The 23369-nt window shown below is 45.8% G+C and overlaps 2 protein-coding genes across 2 annotated transcripts in view; one reads left to right on the top strand and one right to left on the bottom strand.

Annotated features, from left to right (window-relative positions):
- Window positions 1-6413: 6413 nt before the first annotated feature.
- CPOX (coproporphyrinogen oxidase) lies at window positions 6414-14926 on the bottom strand (the record flags this gene model as incomplete). The annotated part of the gene is made up of 7 exons (XM_082278955.1): window positions 6414-6932; window positions 8812-8916; window positions 10623-10841; window positions 12971-13112; window positions 13478-13588; window positions 14289-14432; window positions 14524-14926. The coding sequence occupies 7 exons, from the start codon at window positions 14924-14926 to the stop codon at window positions 6845-6847; spliced, it is 1212 nt and encodes a 403-aa protein (XP_082135081.1). The 3' UTR covers window positions 6414-6844.
- A 4940-nt stretch (window positions 14927-19866) lies between these two features.
- Window positions 19867-23369, top strand: part of ST3GAL6 (ST3 beta-galactoside alpha-2,3-sialyltransferase 6) — a 72935-nt gene continuing 69432 nt past the window's right edge. The window contains exon 1 of the mRNA XM_082277970.1: window positions 19867-19943. The gene's annotated coding sequence lies outside the window, so the exon portion shown is untranslated. The remainder of the gene's footprint in view (window positions 19944-23369) is intronic.

Genomic DNA, 23369 nt, shown 5'->3' on the forward strand with positions numbered 1-23369 from the left:
GGCGCCGCGAGCGGGGGTGGGGCGAGGCAGCTGATAGGCTGTCGACAGACCCCGTGGGAGCGCGCGCATGGCGGGCCGGTTAGCTCAGTTGGTTAGAGCGTGGTGCTAATAACGCCAAGGTCGCGGGTTCGATCCCCGTACGGGCCAGTTGTTGTTTTTTGGGTGGTTTTTTTTTGGTTTTTTTTTTTTTTTTTGGTAGTGTTTTTCTTGGAGGAGTTTTTTGTGTTTTTTTTTTTTTTGCCTTGCCGTTTTAGCGTTCTCTGTCTCAAACAACTCCCGCGCAAGGCCGGGTCCCGGGCGCAACCATCCCGCAGCCGGGGCCGGGAGGACCGGAGTCGTCTCGCGCCGTCCCGGCTAAGGCGCTCGCAGGCAGCGACGGCGGCAGGAAGAGGGAAAAAAAACAAAACAGAAAAAAATGTTCTTGCCGTGACTCGGATTCGAACCGAGGTTGCTGCGGCCACAACGCAGAGTACTGACCACTATACGATCACGGCCGCTCTACGCCCGGCGCCACCGCCGCGGACGCCATTCGCTCTCTTCGGCGCACTCCTGCAGCCGTGTTCCCGGTAGGAAGGCGATCGATGGGAACCTCACGGGGGAAAAGTAACGCGGCGACGGCGCGGCAAAACGGCATCGCCGCCTCCCCGTCGGGGAATCGAACCCCGGTCTCCCGCGTGACAGGCGGGGATACTCACCACTATACTAACGAGGAGCGCGCTGCGAGCTTCTCGCCCGGTGGCGGCCCCGAAGGCGGGAACCGCCTGAGGGAAATGGCGGCGGCCCGAACGCCCTCAGGGAGCCGCCCGTGCTGCCGTGCCCGAGCCGGCACGAAGGGAGACCCCACCGAGGTTTTCATGGCTACCTGCCGCCCGCGACCCGTGCGTTTGCCTTCCCCTGAGCTCGAAGACGAGGTTTGCGGTGAGTCCCGCCTCACGGAGCGGATTTGAAGGGTGTGGCTAAGAGGGAAACCCACCCCCTGGCCCCCAAATCCGTCGACCTGTTGTCTGCCATCTGGTAATCCACGAGAGGCGTGGTTTGCTGGGTGGTTTACGTTCAGAACTTCCATGTAGTCTCCCAAGGGGAGTTAGTGGCGTTTTTCTTGCTAAAAAGGCAGCACTGTGTAATCGGTTTCCCATAAAGTAACAAAAACGGAGGGGGAGGGAGGGGAGGAATAATTTAAAATAAATTTCCTGTAGCGTTACACAGTCGGGGGGTCAGGGAAATCAGGAACCTCTAGAAAGGTGTCATCAGGAGCTGGCGTTTTTAGGACACGTTTGTAACCAGTTTCTCGCATGTACGTGTGTCGTTTTGCTCCACCTGTTGCCGAAAACGTCGGGATAAATCAAGCACTATTTTTTAGTTTTAGAAAGTAGGCATTGCTTTATTGACAGCACTGGGGTGCGTGGGAATAGCTCTGCCTAGATGCAGGGCCACTTTAAAAACTTTCCACTTATTTATACATTTTTATAAAACGAAGAAATGAATGTCCATTGGTTATAAACTGTATCATTCTCTTCATTAATCAGTATTCTATATCCTGTTGGTTATTGATTTCTCATGATGCACCTTTTCAGTCTTTTTATTACGTTTTTCCCTGATAAGGAGTTTCTAGCACAAAGGCTGAATTGTCTTTGTCAGTTTCTTCTTTATCTTCTGCTTTCTGCAACATGTCCTTGGAGGCTATAAATTCTCCATTCCGGGTGTCCAGTTTTCAGCAATACCTCTCTCCTCCAGGCTTTCTTCACTGAAGCTCATCAGGGTTCGTTTAGCAAAACTTAAAAGTGTCAGTGATTTTTTTCCAACCTGTTCTAACGATAGGAGTCTATAAAAAAAAAACTTTGCTACTTTCTGGTTAAAGTGGAAATTCATACTGTTTATGACTAGTACACTGCTTAGGATTAATTAAATAAATTAATTAGAAAGTTAATTAAAACCATTATATGGTAGAAGAGTTCTTGGCTAAACTGAAGTTCAAAAATTATTTATATGGACATGATCATTTACCCACAATGTACCATAACTGAGACGGAGAAAGTGTCATCTTATCCTTTCCTCATTTCTGGACAAGTTCTTCTCCTTATGTGATATTACAAAGTTAAGTTATATTGGTTTTCTTGGAACAGTTGTGTCAGGAAAATCCACAAACGCCACAGGTTTATGTCCAAAAAGGAGACAGAGGAGTCCTGCAACTTTATTCAAATAAAGAGAGAGAGTCCACCCCACAAAACCTTCCCTCTCGAAGTTTTGGAGGGCGCAGCCTCCTTTTATCCCAAACTCTCGGCCGCATGTTGCCCTCTTCCTTTCCCCATTGCCTGAGGTACCAGGAAGGTACAGCCTTCCCGAACTGCCTACCACATATTCCCCCCTCGAACCTACTGTTTTACCCCAAAGCTCAGAAACTCAGGCTTGTGCAGATCCTTGTCTGTTTCAGGAGCCAAGCTGTGTGAGCTCTGCAACAAACCTGCTGCCCAAAGTTAGTAGCGACATTAAGGCCAATTTCAAAGACATTAACACCCATACCTTCACCCATCGAATTGTTTGTAAAGACATTAACTTTCCTCTCAGTTGTTTTTCCTGGGAAAGGAAAGATGTTAAAAGTATTAAATTTGACTCATTGGGGAAGGCAAAAGGAAACACGTGTTTCAAACATTTAGTTCTAAATACTGCATTTAAAGAAACATGTCATCAAAAATTCACCACCTTTCACTTGTACATTCCTGATGCAACAGTTGAGAAAACAATTATTTAGTTCTTACTCCAGAAAGAAAAAATAATATAAACCTCTCCCTAGGCATCCTTCTTATCCTGAAAGACTGGGAAATGTATTTGGAAATGTATTTTGAACTGTAATGACACGATAGCTATATATTATAGGAGCAAAACCAACTATGCTTCTTGCATTTTTAAAATAGTGAAATAGTATTTAATAATTTTCTTACAAAATGGTATTTTAAAGGACTGAGTGATCAATAAATTAGAGATAACCTTAAAAAAACCCAAAAAAGTATCGGGGTTGGTAATAATACGAGTTAGGGCTGCAAGCCCTTGCCTTGCAGAAAGACACTGCGTTTCATTGCAGTTGCATCGTAGCTTCTGGCTCCTGCAACACAAATTCACTTTTGTTCTTTCTTTACCGAGCAATCTCCTGCTCTGGAAAAGGTCTTATCCCAGTGGCTCTGAAATTATTTTACAGTGGGATGAGGTCTACTCAAAACAGCAGAAACACAAAGTGACTTTACAGCCTCTCTCTGCTCTGACTGTTGTCTTTGTCGTGACGTTTCTTGACTTTAAAATTCTAACAAAATCCATTAGAAGTATGTTTTTGAGAAAGCATGAGACAGAGTTTAAAATCCCTATTCCGCTTAAAACAGGCACATTTCATCTCCCCTCTGGAGTGATTCTGTTGCTTCAGTCCTGTTTCCTGGAATCTTTCGATTGACTTCCTGAGGACTGTGGTCTCTTTGATGAAGGAAAACCTCCAATCTTGGAGTCCCACAGTATTAGTGATTGAAGGGTGCTGCTTAAGGAAAGGAAAACAGCCCCTGTTGAATTTAGACCATGTCCGGGTTGCTTTTTTAGGTATATGTATTTTTGCAGATTCTTCCAGTTCTGCAGCTAATCAAATAATTATTTTTGTGAACAGCCCACTTTTTTTTAAGGCTCAACATGTCACTGGTAAATGATGCTTTTTCTGGTTAGAATTCTTTATTGTGGGGCTTTCTGCTCCTTTCTTCTTGTGAAAAACGAGGTTCACTCTCCTGTGAGAATTTAAAGAGTTTAATATAAAGACAATAAGAGACACATAAAATAAAGCAAAGGGATAACGGCCGGGTGCCTTGGCGCTCTGCCAAGAGCACACCTGATGCTCGAGGTGAGTCCTTTTTATACCATTTTTACTGTCTGTTCTCTATTCATATTAAAACTTTTCCTGGAGCTGTTCTGCATGGCCACTCCTTGGTTCTGCCTTTTTAGAGCTTTCGTAGTCTTCTGCCTTGTGGTTTTATTTCTTTTGATTCTTGGGGTTGGGCCCGCTAGGTGAGAGTCTATGGTAGGGTGGATCTCTTAATTCTCCAGACAGTCAGGGCTGATCGCAGCTTTGGCCTCTTTGTCCCCCGGGTAGAGCGGTGCTAGCGGCTCTCGGACCCTCCTGGCCGCCCGTTCTCCGGGCAGAGCAGCCTTTGGGCCCTTTTGTTCTCTGGACAAAGTGTTGATCAGCAGCTCCTTGGGCCTCATCCCCTGCTCGATTGGAGGTTATCTTACTTGCTCACACTTGCTTACATTCTTGCTAAAACGAGAGAAAACTACATCCACACAGCAAAAAGCATTTCTAACATTATATAATATCTACCTTAATACTTTGCGAGAAGGCAATATTATAATACATATTTATAACATTTCTTCATGCCCATGTGGGTTTTTCTGCTATTTTACAATCAGATGTTTCCTGTCTTTTTCCTTCCTAACTCCGTATTTTCTTACACGTGATCTGTGACTGTCTCCTCACACTCTGTATCGGTCATTGCTTTAGCGGCAGCATTCTGCGGCGTGTGGGAATGTCTGTAGTAAATGTTGCCCGGGTTTGAGGAAGCTCTTGTATTGTCATGATACAGTTATATATGCTCCTCTATGCAGATATTACCTTATTTTTGGCTTCCTGGTATGTTTTCTATTGACGTATTTGATGATAGGTCGTGTTAGTGGCAAATGAAACAACAAAGGAGAGGAGCTCAACTTAGCACTCATACTGACGGTTTGTGAAGGGAAGGGCTGGGAATTGCATGATGTCCTCTTCCTCTACAACTTTTTCACTGACTCAGAGCTATTCAATTCTGGAATATTTTCTGCATTTTTTTTAATCAATGCCTTGATTTCACAAATGATCCAAATGACCTATCACCAGGGGAAGGGTTCCCTTTCCTGTGTCCCAGCACCGGGAGCAGCAGCAGCACTAGGGGCAGGCGGGGGTTCCACAGGTGGGTCTTGGGGGTCGCCGTGGGGGGCGGCGCTCTCGCCTCGCTCCTCGTTAGTATAGTGGTTAGTATCCCCGCCTGTCACGCGGGAGACCGGGGTTCGATTCCCCGACGGGGAGGCGGCAATGCCTTTTATACCTCCCGCCACACCCCCGTCCGCGGCGTGGCCGGAAGAAGGGAGAGAGGGAAGCGTCGAGAACGACTCCTCCGAAGCGTGGCGGAGCGTTTCGGCGGTGCTGCTGCCCCGCCGGGAGGTCCGCGTCCGTGTGCACGGTGCAGCCCTGCCGAACCGCTCCGCGCCGTCGGTAACTGCCGCCCGCGCACCGGAGGAGGGAGCAGGAAGAGAAAAACGAAAGGTTTGAAAGGCTCAATATTTTAGGAGTGCTTGTTATCCCGGTTAGTGCCCTTGCTGCTCTGCCACGGCTGCGTGAAACCAGCCGAGGCAGTGTCTAGGAAGAGCCATCGCGGTATTGCTGCAGATTTGCCCGCGGGTCCTGGAATTGCCTCAGCTGCTGGTACTTGGAAGAGCGCGCGTGAGTTGGCCGGTTAGCTCAGTTGGTTAGAGCGTGGTGCTAATAACGCCAAGGTCGCGGGTTCGATCCCCGTACGGGCCAGTTTCGTATTTTTTTTTTTTCCCCTTGGAGGCGAGGAGATCGCTGACTTTGCAGAATATCACTTTATTTTGTTATAGGGGCGGAAAGGAACGCGGTACCCCCCAGCAGGAAGCTTGACGTAGGCCGTCATGGGCGGACAGCGAGAGCGAGCCGGGCCGGCGCGTCTCCTCGCCCTGCCCGGGCACAGGGCCAGGCCAGCCGCCACCCGCACGTCGGGAACCCGCGGCAGGTGAGGCGCTACCACGTTACGGCGGCGAGACACGAGTCACTCATCCCACTCCTCGTTAGTATAGTGGTTAGTATCCCCGCCTGTCACGCGGGAGACCGGGGTTCGATTCCCCGACGGGGAGGCGGTGCTGGTGCTTTTTTTTTCTCTCGAGACGGGGAAATGGAACCCGCCGCCCACTTGTTTTTCCCTATCGGGTCCTCATCCTCAGCGAAGTTCGTGCTGGGAGACACGACAATCAGTCCAAAGCTGGGAGCAGCGTGAAGGGATAGGTGGATGCCTTAGGTCAGGATGCCCAGCAGCATCCTGATCCACCACTGACTTCTTTGGCAATGGAGCTGGCCAGAGCAGCTCTGTTCTGCTGTCACGATTGCAGCACAGATGCTCAGTGCTGATTTTCTCCTCAAAGAGCCAGCCACCTTTCTGTTCTCATGCGGTAAGAGTGGGACCTCAACCCACATTCTCCCAGATACTGATCAGTCAAGTCATGCTGCACATCTTAAACCATTTCCTCCCTCTACAATTAATAGGACAACACCAAAATACATGTGATTAAGTACCACCTTTTCCACAGCTTCCCAAAAGGACAGATTAGGGTTTAAATCATATCAAATATTCCCTTTATTCTTTTAAAAAACATTTTTAAGCATCCCAACGTTTTATAAGGATAAGCAGTGCTATTTAGGCACAGATAATGGTTTCATTTCCCTGAACACATCACAGTAGTTTGCCATTTTGTAGTCAACCAATCAGCTGAAGAAGTTCTAAAGCATGCAGAGTAGCCCTGTGAGGCCTTCACCAGTCCTTCACAAGGCAGCAGCAACAGGGGGTGACAACATTAGCCCATCAATCTAAAAGAATTGAGTTCACACATTTGCAAGTTCTAACAAGTCTACCACATAATTAAGGCACGAGGTAAGAGTATAAATAGACACACTGAAACACCACAGAACAGCAGTTTGAATGGGCTGGTTTGCAGGCATTCCTGCACTCTCAGAATGGCTCAGTGCAATCCATCTTCTTCATGATCCGTGTCAGTGCACCCAGTCTTTGGGATTTCGCAGAACCTCCAGGATTTCTGCTTCTTTGGAGCTCTCCGGTGGGGTGTGCATGTACTCCCACCTGCAAGGAGAGGGGAAACTCACTCAGTCCAGCTGGCAGCCCCTTCTTCTGCACCAGGCTCTGTTTGGACTGGAGTTGCCTTTTCTAAGGATGCAAAGCTACGTACACAAGTTGATATCTTGGCTCAGATAACAGATATGGTTACAAATCACAAGTTCATTTGTTCAGTAAACACAAATAACAGCACCACCGGAGGAGAGGGGAGCAATGTTAGCTTCATCTTTTACCAACTTCTGAAAAGGCTGAAGGACAAGGAAAAAGGAAAGAGGAGTGCCCTGTTCCCCACAAAGAATGCAGGTTTATTTGCAAAATCTTTTAGCAGTCTCTTGTGACACAGTAATATCACAAGGAAGATGAATAAGAAAAGGAACCCACAGAATTCTGACAGTGAGGACACAAGACCTTTTCCCAGAATCTGAACTAGAAGCTCTACAAGTCTTTGTTGAATCTTGGTTTTAAAAACAAAGGTGATGAAAGCTCTTTTTTTTCATTGAAAAGGCAATTGAAAGAGGCACAACAGAGAAAGGAAAGTGTCAGCAGTCACTGAGAGATGAGTACATTCTTTTTCCATTTTTCCCCTAGGAATGACCCATATGCTGTGAAGTGAGCTAGTTACATTGATGAGAAAGAGCAAACCCAGACAAGCCCAGAAATGAAATCAAAACACAGGAGCATGCTACACCACCACGTCAGGGACACATCTGGTGTTGTCAGTGGGATGAACGTATATGGTGAGAACAGCACTGCCTTCATGGTTATGGGGTAGCAGACAGTTTTCCTAGCAGAGGGAGGTCACTAGTGAACTTTATGGAATTCATGATAGGGTCTGTACTACTCAGCATACCCAAAAGCAACCTGAAAGTGGGAATAAACAATAAATGACAGAGTTTGCTGGTGTTGCAAGAGTAAGCAAGATGGGTTAAAACCTAAAAGGGCAGTTAAAAACAGTATTGAGCCAAGCAACTGAGCAGTAAAATGGCAGGTGAAATTCACTGTTGATTGATGGGAAGTGATGGACACAGAAAAAATGTGCATACAGATTGAGTTAGATTTTATTGCCCAGGAAAGACCTTGGCATTGTAACAGTTGTATGAAAAAGCCAGCTCAATGCTGAACAGCAGTCAAAACCAGCAAACAGAATATTAGGATTATGAAAGAAAAATGAATTAAATCATTATGCCACTGTGTAAGTCAGCGGCACATCTGCATCTTGGATACAAATATGCAGCTTATGTTGTCTATTCCTTATCCCCAGTTCAGAAAGGGCACAGAAAACTTAAGCCTAGAGAAAGTGGCCCAAGTATGAAACAACAACTGCACAAAAAAAAAAAAAAAACAGAGCAGGACTTGTCAGCCTGGAAAATGGACAATGAAAAAAACCCAGAAGCCTGTAAAATAAAAACTGTTATGGAGAAAATGAACAGGAAGAAAATCATGTTACTCAGTGAAAAGTCAGATGAAGTCATCAGGTTCAAGTAGAAAACAAAAAGCACTTTTTCACACAACACAGAGTTAAACTGTGGACCTCCTTGCCACACATTTATCAGGACTGCCAGAAACTCTCATGGTTTCTAAGAGCTACTAAACAAAAACCCATGAAGCGAGGAGAAGAAATCTATCAAGAGGAACTAAGCACAAAAACCATAGATTTTTTGGCCAGAAAATCTCTATGCCACACTACTGGCAACTAGGTGAGTGCAGCAGACCAGAGAAGCATCTGCATTTGCAGAATAGAGAACTTTACGTGTCCAGTTCTTGTATCAGGCATGAACTTGCCACTGTTAAGAGACTGGACACCAGGAGAGACCTTTGATTTAATGCTATGAAGTAATTTACTAAGAACAGTGCCTACTGCAACCCCACATAACTACACCCTTACCTTGCAGTCAGTGGCAAAGACATAAGAATGCTTTCGATTCTTGATCCTGGTGTCAGGAGGCCAAACTTTGTACCTCTGTCATAAACCAAGTTGAACTCTACATACCTATGGGAATGAAGAGATGCAACAGAAAAAAACCAAGCTAATTAGCAGAAGTTGGTAGTGTTTTCTTCAACTGGCAGACCTCAAAAAAAATCAGTCTGTCTTTCTGCTGTGTTGGGGTCAACTGTTCTTTAGCATCCTCTGCATAGGAATGCAGGTATGACCTTGTCAATCCACAGAGCTCACAGAAGCTAAGAGACTGAAGCAGGCATACTGTTCAAAGGAGAGCATTCTGCAGGCTCCTATGCTGTACTGTACTTTTCCCAGGCCTCAGCCCTGCTGGCAAGGTTGACACCACATTTACTTTGGTTATTCTCTTCTTTGTGGGGGTGTCAGACATAAAGAAGGGCCTTAAAGGTACTGAAAATAACCAGAGGAAAAATTCTACTGTGCAGTCCTCCGTGCTGAAGGACACATAAGCAGCAAGGTCAGGAAAGTATTTTCTGTTTCTTGGGGTGATCTGGAAAGCAGCAGAAGTCAGATAGCTTCAGAGTGCTGGCTGGGACCTGTAAGTGATGAAATACACCATTTTCTGTTCCCAGCATAGGAACAGAACTGTGACAATTCATCAGGGATTATCTTAATAGCCAGTACAGAGGTGTTTGCACTTAAAGATACAGGAAGGGAAAAGCTCTTATCCATTTGCCGAAGTGGAAAGCTTTACATAGCCCAATAACCTGTGAACAGACCCAGGGAAATAGGCAGGCCTCAAGAGCTGGTCCTGGCTGCAACTTAGAAAAGCTCCTCCCCCTTTTAAACTTTGCTGTTTGCTAAATCCCATCAACAGACTGGATCCTGAAAGCCCAGTGGTCCCAGGAACAGTCCCACCAAATCAAGGATGCTTGCTTATCTGACCAATGGCTGCAGGGCAGTGATCTGAACTTGAGTGCTTACACTTTTCCATGCCAGTCTCACAGATTTCTCTGCAATACAGGCAGAAACTAAAGACTCTAGTTACGCACAAAGCACATGTAATCTCATTTCTCCATATACTCCCACAATCACAGGACGTGGAGAACAGAGTACAACTGTACTGACCAATGTCCTTAAGCTTTTGCAGCATTAACAGTTGGTCACATTAACCAGCATCCTCCAAAGTCTTTTACAGTAACCTTGGACCATGCCAGATAATAAAAAAATCCAATCCTCTGTATTCCTTTACAGGAATCCTTAATTCCTTTACAGGAATTTCAGTGCCAAGATCAGATGGAATAAATATGTATGTAAGGAGCTGAAAGTACTCAAGAACAGTCATTTCCTGACTTTCTGGGGTGTTGCTTTATTGCTGAATATGAAGTACCATTCCCTCACCCTTAGCTCCTCATGTGACAGGGCAGCCCTATATCCAGTATCTCTGGGCTGCAGGAGAAGGCAGGATTCAGGACACCAAGCACACCCAAACCCCTTCGCCTGTTACACAGCAGAAGCTTCTCTTGATTTTTGACGGAGTTGGAAAGAAACTGTGGCGTTTTGTTTGGGTTGTTTGTGTTGCAACATGGGAGAGTGGGAAATGCCTTCTTTGCACCCTCTTCAGCAATCTAGCGTTGGATTTCAGAATTAGTTCTATGTACAAAAATACTGAAATTCTTGGTGAGCTTTTTTGGCCATACAACAGGACATAAACCTGTAACCATGAAGAACTAGCTCAAATTTTTTTCTTGCCAGCACAGTCCACCTCCTATGGATACTTTTGCTCCTTCAGTACTCACCGTCCTCTCCGAAGCTGTTGCCATAGCTTTTCCTCTGGTGTGAAGGAGTCATGGCAGTGCTTTTTCACAATGGGAATGTAACAAGGCACAACAGCTTTGGCACAACTCTTTACAAACTGGAATACTTCCTCCTTGGAGGGAGAGTCCATATCGTCAAAGAATATGCCTCCAATCCCTCTTCGCTCACCACGGTGCTTGATATAGAAGTAGTCATCACACCTAGAAGCAGCATCAGATGATTACTAATATGGTCCACAGCATTCAAAGAAAGAACAGAACTCCAAACAGCTGCATGTGAAATACTGACCACAAGTCAGTTCCTGCAGGGCTGGGTGCCCCACTGCTTCACTGACCTCTGAGAACCAGGATGGTGCAGCACCACCTGGAAAGCACTCCTGTGTCACTTGCAGTAAAAGCTCTGATTAAATGGTCTCTGTGAAGCTACACATCACCACACAGCCGCTGAACACCATGGCAGATGCGTCCATGTGGATCAATCCAGTCCACATCCTCTACCTACTCAGAACAGGGACATCTGATTTCAAAACTTTCAAAACTAAGGGCTCTTGATAGATTTAATTCCCAGCATTATATGTACTTCCCAAATTATTTGGACAGCTTTCATATGAACTCAAACTTGAAAAAGAATCACTTTATTCTCTTTGCCACTCAAGTAAAAGAATTTTCTTCATCAAAACAAAAGTAATCTAAGGTGCCAAGACCAGATAAGAAAGCAACTGTCACAGTACCCTTTCTTGAAAAAAAGGCTTTTTAACAGTTAAAACTTGGAAGATGGAGTCATTATAGCAGTGGCTTTTCATGACTCATGTTTAAGTTTATAAAGTAAGGGTATGAATAAGTATATGTAAGTAAGTAAAGTAAGTATATGAGTAAGGGCAGCTTATCCTACTATAGGAAAGCAATTAATCTCTTTTGTATTTATGGGGAATATTTAGTTGTGAAATCACCTAACTTAACTGACTTAACCCTATCTTGCTTATAATTCCTTGCTTGGGCATGCAAGTCTTCACATGGAGGAGAAAGCAAAGGGAAATAGGAAGCAGAAACCATCAACATCAAGAAAACTTTGCTTTCCTTTAGGACTAGTTTTCCATACAGGACCAGTTTTCCATATATCCACAATCATTCTCAAGCATTATATATGGCATGGCTGTAACAAAGGAGACATGGAGATGGAACAGATAACCTATGCTATTTTTTTTTATTCACTGGGATGATCAGTGGTTTTTATGTTGTGATAGCAGGAAGAGTTAGGAAAAAATGCTGAGTCAGAAACATAAAAGAGAATAAGCCTGACAAAAATCTTAAACCTAGACCAGGTAGACAATGTGGTAAATGTAATAACTTTTATCTTTTAGAAAAGTGGGAAAAAGTCTCCTACCCCCTGCAGCTGGCATTGCTAGCCAACTCAGACTGCAAAGAACCTGACCATTAAGGCAGATTCTCTAAACTACCATGCAAAAAATCCTCAGAGAACAAGACTGTAATCTCAAGGCTCTAAGATGTGTCTCTCTACTAAGTGGTTGCCACCCAAACTATAACACCCACTTTATCTCCTGTCCTCAGACAAGACCTAGTAGCTTACAAAAGGGTACCCCCACCTTCCTGCATGCACAGCTTGTGGCAGATAGGATTATCACACACAGGCAGCAAGTTCCCACTTAATAGTGGAGGATCCCATCACTTGTATCTCTCAGCTCAAAAAGAACATTCAAAGTTTGCATCTTAGAAAAGAAGCTGTTGAATTCCCAGTGAATGTGTCACCAGGGAAAAAAAACACAGCTTCATCAAATGATGAAGATTCTACATTAAGGACATGGTCCTTTACTCACCTGGAAACTAGGGAAAAAAAAGAAAAAAAAAAGTCCGTGAAGGCCAGACTGAAGGCAGAAAAACAAAAGTGGGATTTTTCAGAACTGCACTGATGGGCCAAGAGCTCATACCGAATCATGCACATTTACCATGAGGTCACCGTAAACAGAATTTGTGCAAGTGCAGGAGGCAGAAGTCTTGTCCTAGTTTAACACAAGGGACTGAAAGGAATTTTAAGCTGCATACTGCAACAAAATCTTGAAGAGTCAGCTTGGTTTTTCTTTGGGCTATAGACTTATGATCCTAGTTGTCAGCCATCTGATTTGAAAAATCCAGGATTCTGTAAATAAGATACTTCTTCAGACAACATTTTGGCCCAGTACACTTCTGATTTTCATTAGGGGCTTTCTGATACTTTTCAAAAGGCAGCAGAACCTACAGTTCCTAGCATACATTTAACTGCCAACATCCAGTGCTGCTTTCTGCTCCCCCCAAGCACATCTCCCCCCACATACCATTTCTTGTACTTGGGATACAGCTTTGGATCATGCTTGTCACAGGCTTCTTTCAGAGTCTTGTGGAAATGAATGGCATCCTCTTCATTCAGGTAAGTTGGAGTGAGGTCAGTTCCACCACCAAACCACCACTGTTTAGTTCCTATAGCAGAAGTAAACAGCAACATGTTGCTAGTGGTTCATCAAGAACTGACAACTACTTTTACAATACAAAACAAAATCATTTTTCAGTGGTGTCCCTAAACTTCAACAGTGAAAGATTTTACTATAAGGTAGCATGATGATAAGTGACTTCAGGTAAAGATGAAACAAACTTCAAAGGAGTGAAAACCATTTTGGACCACTGATCCTGACTAGGATGGCAGTTTCACAAGATGGGCTGGTGACTCTTGGCGCAGCTGGGAGCAAACCTGCACTGGTTCTTGATCTCTTACCCCAGCCATGCATTCACTTCTTTAGTGCAGAGTCACACATTTCATACATTCCTCACTGGATTATAATCCTTACCATCTGCTTCTTCAATTTCAAAGTATCTGTAGTTGAAGTGCATGGTTGGAACATGAGGGTTCTTTGGATGGATAACAGAGCTCACACCCATGGCGCAAAAAGGCAGTTTCCCTAGATAAAAAGATGCACAGAGAAAGCCCTTCAATTTTTCAATAAACTTCACTTGTTATCAGTTAAGGAACATCACTATTTTCCCTTAGGCTCCAAACCACAACAGGAAAATGTCTCATGTTGGGTCGCCATAATTATTAGTCAGTGGGCAATTTACTTCTCATCCATACACTTCTGTGCACCTAATTAAGCTCCTTCTTTGGTATCTGTTCTAAAATGTGACAATACTTTGGAGAACCCACTAAATGAAGACCACTTAAAACATAAGGCACTGCTAAGGCTTTCTGCCACCCCCAGTCCTCACAGTTACCCTTTGCTACACCAACGTGCATTGAGTCCTCTTTAGCCTTCAGGTGGTGTTGGTCTTCTCCACCTCTTTGGTACATTATTCGTGCACTGTTTCACTGTTGAGCTACACAGCGTCATTATTGAGAAACCACCGGTGCCTACAATACACTCCTTATAGCAGCAAGACAGAGGGAGAAGCACTCCGGAACCTGGCTTTTTAGGGATATGACAGTCCACCTGTCAGGCTTACTGATTAGAAATCACTGATAGAAATGAAAACCTTTGAGCTTTAATCAGTCTGGCCTTCCTCATGTTCTGCTCAAATGCCAGGTTGCTTTCAGAATACCTGCATGGGATTACTCAGGTGAACACGTTCTGGTTCCCTATCCCAACTGCCCGCTGGACTCCTTACCGTCCTTGGCCTTCAAGGATTTCCCCCTGCTCCGCATCTGCCGCGCTGCCTCCTCGGACAGGAGCCCGGACACGACGGACACGTTCACACCCGCCTTCTCGAAGACCTCGCCATCCTGCAGCACGCAGCTGATGCCGCCTCCGCCTGCCAACGCCAGGCTCCAGGTCAGGGTCACCGAAGGGTGACCGAGCCCGGGGTGCCGGTGTCCGCGGTCTCTCCCGCGGCTCCCCCGTACCTTCCTTCCTTTCCCAGCTGTCAACGGCGAAGGAGGCGCCGGGGTCCAAGGCGGTCAGGGCGCGACACACCTCCGCCTGCGTCTCCATGATGAGCAGCTCCATGCGGCTCCGCAGCTCCCGCCGCCGCCGCCGCAGCTCCCGCAGCCCGCTCACCGGCGGCGCCATGAACCGCTGCCGCAGCTCCTTCTCCTCCTCGTCCTCCCGGGCCGCCGCCAGCGCGGCTTGCCGCCGCCACAGCCCCAGCGCCAGCCCCAGCCCGCCCAGCGTCCCCGCGGCCGCCAGCGCGGCCCGCCGCGCTCCCCGGGCCGCTGGCCCCGACGGCGCGGAGCCCAGCGCCCGGGCAAAGGCGAGGGCGGGCGGACCGCGGGCCGCCCCGCGGAACAGGCGCGCTGCCGCCGCCATGACCGGCACCGGCGCCGCAGTGCCGGTGGGGCGGAGCCGGGGCGGGGCGGGGCGGGGCGGGGGCCGCGCCGGGTATGAACGTGTGTCAGCACACGGAATCGATTAGGTGGCAAGGCACCGCTGACATCATTCAGTCCGGTCTGTCATCTGTCACTACATTGTCAGGTAGACCATGGCACTGACTGCCACGTCCAGTCTTTCTTCAAACATCTGCAGGGACGGTGACTCCACTACCTCTCTGGGCGTTCTAATCCAATGTCTAAACACCGTTTCTGTGAAGAAATTCTTCCTAATGTCAACCTAAACCTCCCCTGGTACAGCTTAAGGCTATGTCCTCTCATCATGTCACTGGTTGCCTGGAATAGAGTAATCCCCATCTAGCTACAACCTCCTATTAGGTAGTTGTAGAGAGTGATAAGGTAACCCCTGAGCCTCCTTCAGGCTGAACAACCTCAGCTCCCTCAGCAGCTCTTCATAAGACTTGTGCTCCAGACCCTTCACCAGCTCCATTGCTCTTCTTTGGATCTGCTCCAGTACCTCAATGTCCTTCCTGAAATGAGGAGCCCAGAACTGGACACAGTATTTCAGGTGTGGCCTCACCGGTGCTGAGTACAGAGCAAGAATCACTTCCCTAGTCCTGCTGGCCACACTATTTCTAAACAGGAGGCCATTGGCACACAGCTGGCTTGTACATGTCTGTACAAGAAAGCCGATCCACACTGGGTGCTGTGAAAGAGTGCAAGCATCCCATAACTCTCCCATCTTGGTGCCCCTGGATCTGGGCTGCCTGTTGCAAGTGGGTGCCATGATGGATGCAGCACTCAGGTGCCACACCTCGCCTGGTGCAGTTTTGGGAGAGGGGGCTGTACTGTCCTTGTGCCTGTAAAACATCTCTGCATACTGCTTACAAATAACCTGGTATTGTTGGTGGAGCTACGTGGGGCTGCAGGGTCGTCATGTGAGTAATGGCTTGTACAGGGCCAGGCATCACTGGAATAGGGGTAAAGTTGTATTTTACTGAGCTGTCCTGTGAACATTGTCCTCCTGTGTAGGGCATTTCTGGTTTTGTACTCACAGTAATGAGCTTTTAGAACCTGACTAGTTTGTGGCACCACCAGTTTAGTGCAATAGGAATATTTCCTATGGACCTTAGAGGGCACACACTTATTCATCCTTTGTTCTTTCTAAAGTTGAAGCACATTTTCTTTCCTAATAAAATGGAGGAACTAGAGATGTGTGCAGTCAAAGGGCTTCGATCTTACTGCAATTACAGAGATGTGGTGGGATAGCTTGAATGACTGCAGTGTTGTCATGAGGGGCTACATTAGGATAGACAGACCAGGGGGGTACGGTGGTGGAGTTGCCCTCTCTGTGAGACACACTTGGAATGTACCGAGCTCTGTCTTTGGGTGGACAACAAGCAAGTCAAGAGCTTAGGGGTTAGGATTAAAGGGCAGACTAGTAAGGGTGACACTGATGTGGGTGTCTGCTACAGGCCACCCAAGCAGGAGAAAGTGGACAAGGCCTTCTACAGGCAGCTTGAAGCAGCCTCACAGTCACAGGCCCTGGGTCTGGCAGGGGACTTTAACTACCCTGACACCCGCTGGAGAAGCAAGGTGACAAAAGTGATATGGGGACTGGAGTATCTCTCTTATGAGGAAAGACTGAGGGAGCTGGGCCTGTTCAGTCTGGAGAAGAGATGGCTGAGAGGGAACCTCATCAGTGTCTACGAATAACTGAAGGGAGGGTGTCAGGAGGATGGATCCAGGCTCTGCTCAGTGGTACCAAGCAATGGAACAAGAAGGCATCAAGTAGAAACTGATGCACAAGAAGTTCCACCTGAACAGGAGGAAGAACTTCTTTACTGTGAGCAAGCACTGGAACAGGATGCCCAGAGAAAATGTGGAGTCACCCTCACTGGAGAACCATCTGGACACAATCCTGTGCCATGTACTCTGGGATGGCCCTGCTTGAGCAGGGAGGTTGGAGCAGATGATCCACTGTGGTCCCTTCCAACCTACCCAGATGTGATTCGGTGAAAATATGAATTCAGAATAATAAAGAGAAGGTCTGTGTAGAGCCAGATGTTGAAAGGTACTGCATAGCACCAAAATGGCTCAGCCCTGCAAAGACTGCACTTTGGTAAGGGACTGTTCCTTGGAAACGATGATCTGGTATTTCAGGACTGATTTGTACCTGTAGTACCCAAGCACAGATCAGTTTCAAGGATGGCTCTGTGGAAAGTGTGGAGATTAATCCTTATTATGGATCTGAGCTTCATTATCTGCTTCTTTTCACTGCAGGGTATTTTGAGGGGGGGAGTGTCTGTGTGTATAAAGTGATAACGTTTGCTTGAAGGCACAGTTCATGTTCTCATTTCTGATCTGATTCTGTTCTTTGGCAGCAGAAGATGCTGTGAAGCTGCTGAAACTCTGCAACGAGGAACGGAAGATGTCTGAGCTCGTCTCTTCTGAGCTCGGCTCTCTTCTGCCATCAGCTGGAGAAGGGGATCCCTGATGAGCCCGGAAAGCCGACTCACTGGAGGTAGGACTGAAGGCAGGAATGTGTTAAGAGCGGTCTGGGGCTTGTAAATAGCTTGGAAGTGCACAGTGCATACTGTTTATCATGAAAACGTTTAGATAAATCCAGTAGATACGATTTGAGAAGAAACTGAGCTATCACTTCTAGCCCTGGATAAAGAACTGTGGAAAGAGCTGATAGAGCAGCCAAAATCCCTAAGATGGTAGTGCCCTTCCAAGCTATTTACTATAGTAAAGCTCTGCTCTTTCAATGGGTTTTTTTTAGACACTATTAAAAACAAATAAATATTGGGGCCATGGCGGGGTCCCTCCCCCCGCCATGTAGACCCTGGGAGAGGGGCCCTGGGGCGGGAAACACGGGGTTTCCCTACCCCTGGTCAGCCTCGTTCCACATTGGTTGTTTTGTGTTCCCCTGCACGGGCAAGGACCCTCTGGTCCTGTGACTGTGACAGTTCCTCGGCAGAGCCCCGGCCGTGCGGCTGGAGAAATAAACATCTCTGAAACATCTACCAAGAATCGGTCCATAGATATTTCTTTTCCACGGCCTCCTTGTTTGATACATCATGTTACAGAATCCCCACTGTAACAGGGCCAAGATACGTAAAATACCTTCATGATGATTTAATGTGTTGGTGGGTTTTTTTCTGTACTAGACTGAATGCAATCTTTGATTGATAACATCTGGTAGTTCAGCTGGATGGGACCTCTGGAGGTCTCTAGTCCAACCCCAGGGGTTCACCGTTCCCAGCCTGGATGAGGTTGTGCAAGGCCTTCCTTGTCCAGCTGCAGTTAGAAAACCTCATTCCTCGTTTTGCCTGGGCTCCTGCCTCAGCACTCCACCACCCCCACCAGGAAGAATCTGTTGAGAATTTTCTTTGCTGCAACCACATTGCCAGGTCAATGTCTTGCTCTTGCTGCTGAAGTTTAGAAGTATGACTGCTTTACAGATTGGGATTTCTCAGGCTGGATGCCTGGTCAGGCTCCACCCTCTGTTGGTGGTGAGGAGGAGTGACAGAGTGTAAAACGCTTAAGACTGTTTTTGTGCTGAATCCTCTCACGGTAGCTCCTTGTGAGGACCTCCTCTCTGGCAGCATGTTAAGGCTGAAACATCAGCCAAGTACTGATGTGTGTGAGATGCTCAGCAGAGATATGAGGCAAGAAAATGACAGCTCGCATTTTGAGCTGCATTTTCAGTGCACAGTGGTGGTGTGTAAGGTGGGCCTTTCTGTGGAAATACTAATGGAAGAGGAAAAAGGCACTCAGAGTTTAGCTTAGGGCCAAAAGGAAAACCTGGAATTGGTCTTGCATTTACCTGAACAAGAACTTAATCTGAGGAAATGTACCTTGTGCTTTTTTAGAGGGCTAGGTGAAATTCCAAGGTCTTGACCTCCCTTGAAATCTCCGTGTCAGTTTTAAAAGTCTGACTAAAAATGTGCATGGTGAAATGACTAATATTGTGTCTCTTAGTGTGTCATCCATTGTCATACCTTTATGTGTTGTGTAGTGAGAGTCTTGTGGTAGGTTTTGTTTTCAGTGACAGCAAAGCCATTTAGATTTGCTTTGTAGCCAAAACCTCTACTGGTGCAAGTGAGTGTGATTCTAAAGAAGGTTATAGGGCTACAGTGATTTCAACTAGATTTAAAGAACTGGACTCCTATCTACAGTTTTATGTAAAGTGACCTCCTATGAAGAATACTTTTAATTTCGTTTCTTCTTTTTTGTTGTTTTTCCTATACTTTGAAGAGAGCTCTGAAGCTTCTCTGCTGCTGCTTGATTTTATGTGCTGTCTACCTTGGTTTGCTTTTTTCTTTTTTTCAAATGAGGATTTATGGACAAAAATGATATTAACAAAAGAACAAGAGACACTGTGTGTTCTACGGTAGCAAAGCATGGTCAGGTCTGATTCAGACTGACAGGCACATGCTTTCACTGAGACTGTTTGACGCTTTTATTTTGAATACTAAATTAATACAGTTGCTTATCAGAAAATAGGAAGAAAAAGATGTGTTGAGAACAGAAAAACTCCCCATCAAGTTGGCATTTCTTTTACTTCTGAAGCTAAAAGAGCCATTTTCATCCAGTTTATCATACAAAGCATTGATTGTGACTTCAAAAAGATTTTGAGGGCTTGCAGTTAGACAAGTACTCTTGTTTAACGGAGGTCATCTCAAAGGTTTTGCATGACAGTACAAGTTGAATTAAGTTATTATCTCAGTATGATAAAGTGAGAGAGAAGTGAAAGCTTTGGTGACTGAGCTGAACAGTAGGCAATGTGAAGGTAATAAAAGGAGGATGAAAACCTTTCCTTCTGCATCTGTCATCTCAGTAATTTGTCTGGATGGCAGATTCATAGGAATCCTCCTTTTTTTCTTTGCTTTTTTTTAATGCAGGATTGATTCCCCTGGGTGTATGAAGGAAGGAAAGGATAACTACAGAACAGGAAGCTGCTGGAATTCCTTCAAGCTACTTCCTGGAAGGTGAGTTATGCAGTGCCTTACTAAAAGCTTGTAGCAGGTTCACTTCATAAACCAGGTGGAAACACCGATTAAGTGTGCTGGTTTGGTTCAAAATATCCATTACTTACTTTTTTTTTCCTTCTGTGAGATAAGAATTAGGAGAAAATCAAAGCAGGCACAAAACTTAAGAGAATATAAAGAAGTTTCTTAACAGACGTAAAAGAAAGGAAAAAAGCCAGACTAAACCTTCAGAACACTTTCCTCCCCCCACCTTTCTCTCTTGTCCCACTGACAATGTACAAAGACAACCCTTGAGATTTTCAGTCAGTTTACCACCTCTATAATAACCTTTTTCAGTTCACTGAGGGGGAGGAGTCTCTCTTGCTCATGCTATGGAGAGGACACATCTCCAAAAGAAACAGTTCTCTCATGGCTTCAGTATCACAGTGAGACAGCCGCCTGGGATGGTTCTCTGCTTGCATGTGAGAGTCCCTTCCCTCAATTTAACAGCTTTCCCACAACTGCTTTCGAGGGTCCAATCTTGAGCTACTGGGGTACCATTTTAAGGATGAGCTGTTCAGAAGCAAAGGTTCTCTTCACCTATCTCTGGGAGCATCTTCATCTCTCGGAACAGAGGTCTTCTTCCCTGGGAGCAAGGGTCTTCATCACTTTCATCTCTCTCTGTCCAAGCTTACCATCAAATCACAGCTACTTCAACATTTGCTTATTTCAGCACAGGTACTTTTGCTCACAATTGCAGTTTGAACGCTCCACCCCCCCATGCTTTATGAAATTACAGTGGGTACTCTGATGTATCATAGTCCATCACCATAGCTTTACAACAGAATTTCAGCTTCTAAGCTTGAACCATCTCCTCCTCTTTCTCCTCCCTCAGGGTTTCAGCTCTTCGTTGTTCACTGACTTTGGTGACTTTATGGTGTTTTCTTCACTTGCCTTCACCTTCCCTCTTCCTCTGACTCGGGAGAGGATTGATATCTGGAGGCTTCATCTGTTCTGGAAGGAACTTAAAACGCTAAAAGGGTTCATCTCACCCGGGCCTTGCAGCTGGAATTCACCTCTCGCTGTTGGTCACATGATCTTTGCTGGGCAGCGGCCTCAGATGCGGCGGCCTCAGATGAATTTTCGACCGCACTGGGGGGCCTGACCGAGCCGTGCCACAGGGCCACCTGCATGGAGCAGGGCTGCGGGTGGAGCAGGGCTGCATGGCTCCAGGATGGCTGTCTCCCGGCCCAGCCCAGGCCGAGCACCGCCTGGCCCGGCCCCACTGGCCGCGCTGCGAGTCCCCAGTTACCTGTCCGAAAGCCGGATGCAAGAGAGGCTTTCCCGGGCTCTGTTTGTTCTTAAATGTGGATCACAGAGGCGTGTCAAGCTTCTTAAGTGGCTTTAAAAAGTTGCCAATATTCAAACTAGCCAGTTGATTGGTTCTGTTGAGTCATAGAGAAAGCTGTAAGCACCTATTTGCAAGAGAACCACTTCTGTGGCTGAAGCCCTCTTTACTAAAAACCCAAACTATACTAAACCATGGCATAACTTTCTTCCGCTGTTGGCCGATCACCTTTGCGTAGTTAATAAAAGAGAAGTGAAAAAGTGAGATATAGAGGTTTGCACTAACAGGCCCCAAAATGTGCTTGCGTGCAGTGTCCCCTGGAAATGTACCAGCACTCCAGGTCAGGTACTTCATCTTCCCTGTGATGAGATCCATTGTTTTCCCACTTCCTCTGTGCCCTTCCTTGAGCTCTGCCTTCAGATTTTCAGTCACATGGCACCATCTTCACGAAACATTAGGAATTTTCCCCAACCATAGCTATTGCATATGTGACTTCATCCTGGCTAAAAAGCCAAAGCATGACCTCTCTCCCAGGTTTCCAAGGAAAGGAAAAGAAGCAGCAGAAGTGATCTCTTGGCAAGAATTCTTTTCTTGTACTGAGATCCAAGGTGATCACTCCCCTGCCCTAGTGTTACAATTTATTCTTTTTGCAGCCACTATAGATGTTTATATACACTAAATGTAATGTTTACTGTTATGAAAGTCCATCCAGAAGCCAAAATACATACCCCTCTGTCCTCCCTGGAGTAATAGGTACATTTTTTATGATTAAGCTAAAGGACTAGCTGAGTTAGCTCACAAGTCTTAAGAGACTTGTGTCTGCACCTATTTCTGAGTAACAGACATACATTGCGGTAATATAATTGAAACTTCTTTACTGTCTGGGCAGCTCTATGGAGCTGGAGATATATAGTCTTTGAAAAGCTATTGTACAACTACAGAACTGAACTTCAAATTTGTACATTTAAAATCATGTGCTTATTCTCCCCTAAGTTCAGTATGCCCATCAAGAAGCCTTGATTCTAAGGGTGTCAGAAAGAACAACACATTTTATAATGGTGTAAAATGAGACCTTTCTCACTCTTGCAAGAGAGATGCTAAAACTTTTCTCTGTGGTAACGTCAGCAACTTGAATTAAAAGAGCTGTCTTTAGTATTTTGTGTGTCCATAACCTTTTCTGGTGTAAGATGAGGGGGCACAATGAAAGCTGTGTCATTAGGTTCTAGTTCATCTTTAATCCACTGGACTAAACCATATTCACACCAATACTTTATAAATTTCTTTTGTAGACCTTGCTGCAGTTTTCAAGATTTCTGAATGAGAAAACCTCTCAAACTGCACTTGCCCATCAGATTTCTGTAAGATACATATAAATGAACATCATATAGTATTCTGCAGGGTTCTTAAAAAAAAAATTACAGTTATTGAAATAGAAATCTTCAGAAGAAAGTGGCTGTATTGGTGCCACCACCCACCACAGGATTATCAGGAAGACTAGAGGCAGGGAGGGTTGTGATGCATATGTTGAGAATCAAAAGGGGGCTTGTAGCGGGTTCAGTTCGGAAACCGGGCGGAAACACCAATTAAGTGCAGTGGTTTGGTTTAAAATATCCATTACTTACTTATTTTCCTTCTGTGAGATAAGAATTAGCAGAAAGCAAAGCAGGCACAAAATTTAAACAGTTGCAGGACAAAGAAAGAGTTTTATTACTAACAGAATTAAAAGTAAAGAGGAATAACAAGAAATTAAAGCAAACCTCCTCCCCCTTTCCAGCACTTTCCTCCTTTTACCCAACTCACACAAAGGGTAACAGAACATGGGATTTTAGTCAGTGTTGCAGTTCTTGATAAGTCTCTTTCATATGCTTAAGGAAAAAAAGGGTTTTCTTCAGCTGCACGTGGTTCCCAAACTGCCACCAACAGCAGACCCGCCCAGAAAGAAACAATCTGCTGTGGTGTAAAACATCTCTTCCATGAAAATCTCGCAGTTCTTTCACACTGCCAAACATAGGCTATCACATGGGGTTATTAATCTTTTTAAGGATGAGTTATTTTGGCCTGAACACAAAGGCTTTCTTCGCCACAAGTCTCTAAAAGCC

The sequence above is a fragment of the Coloeus monedula genome (genome assembly GCF_965178545.1).
Source record: "Coloeus monedula genome assembly, chromosome: 3".
Taxonomy (NCBI): Eukaryota; Metazoa; Chordata; class Aves; order Passeriformes; family Corvidae; genus Coloeus; species Coloeus monedula.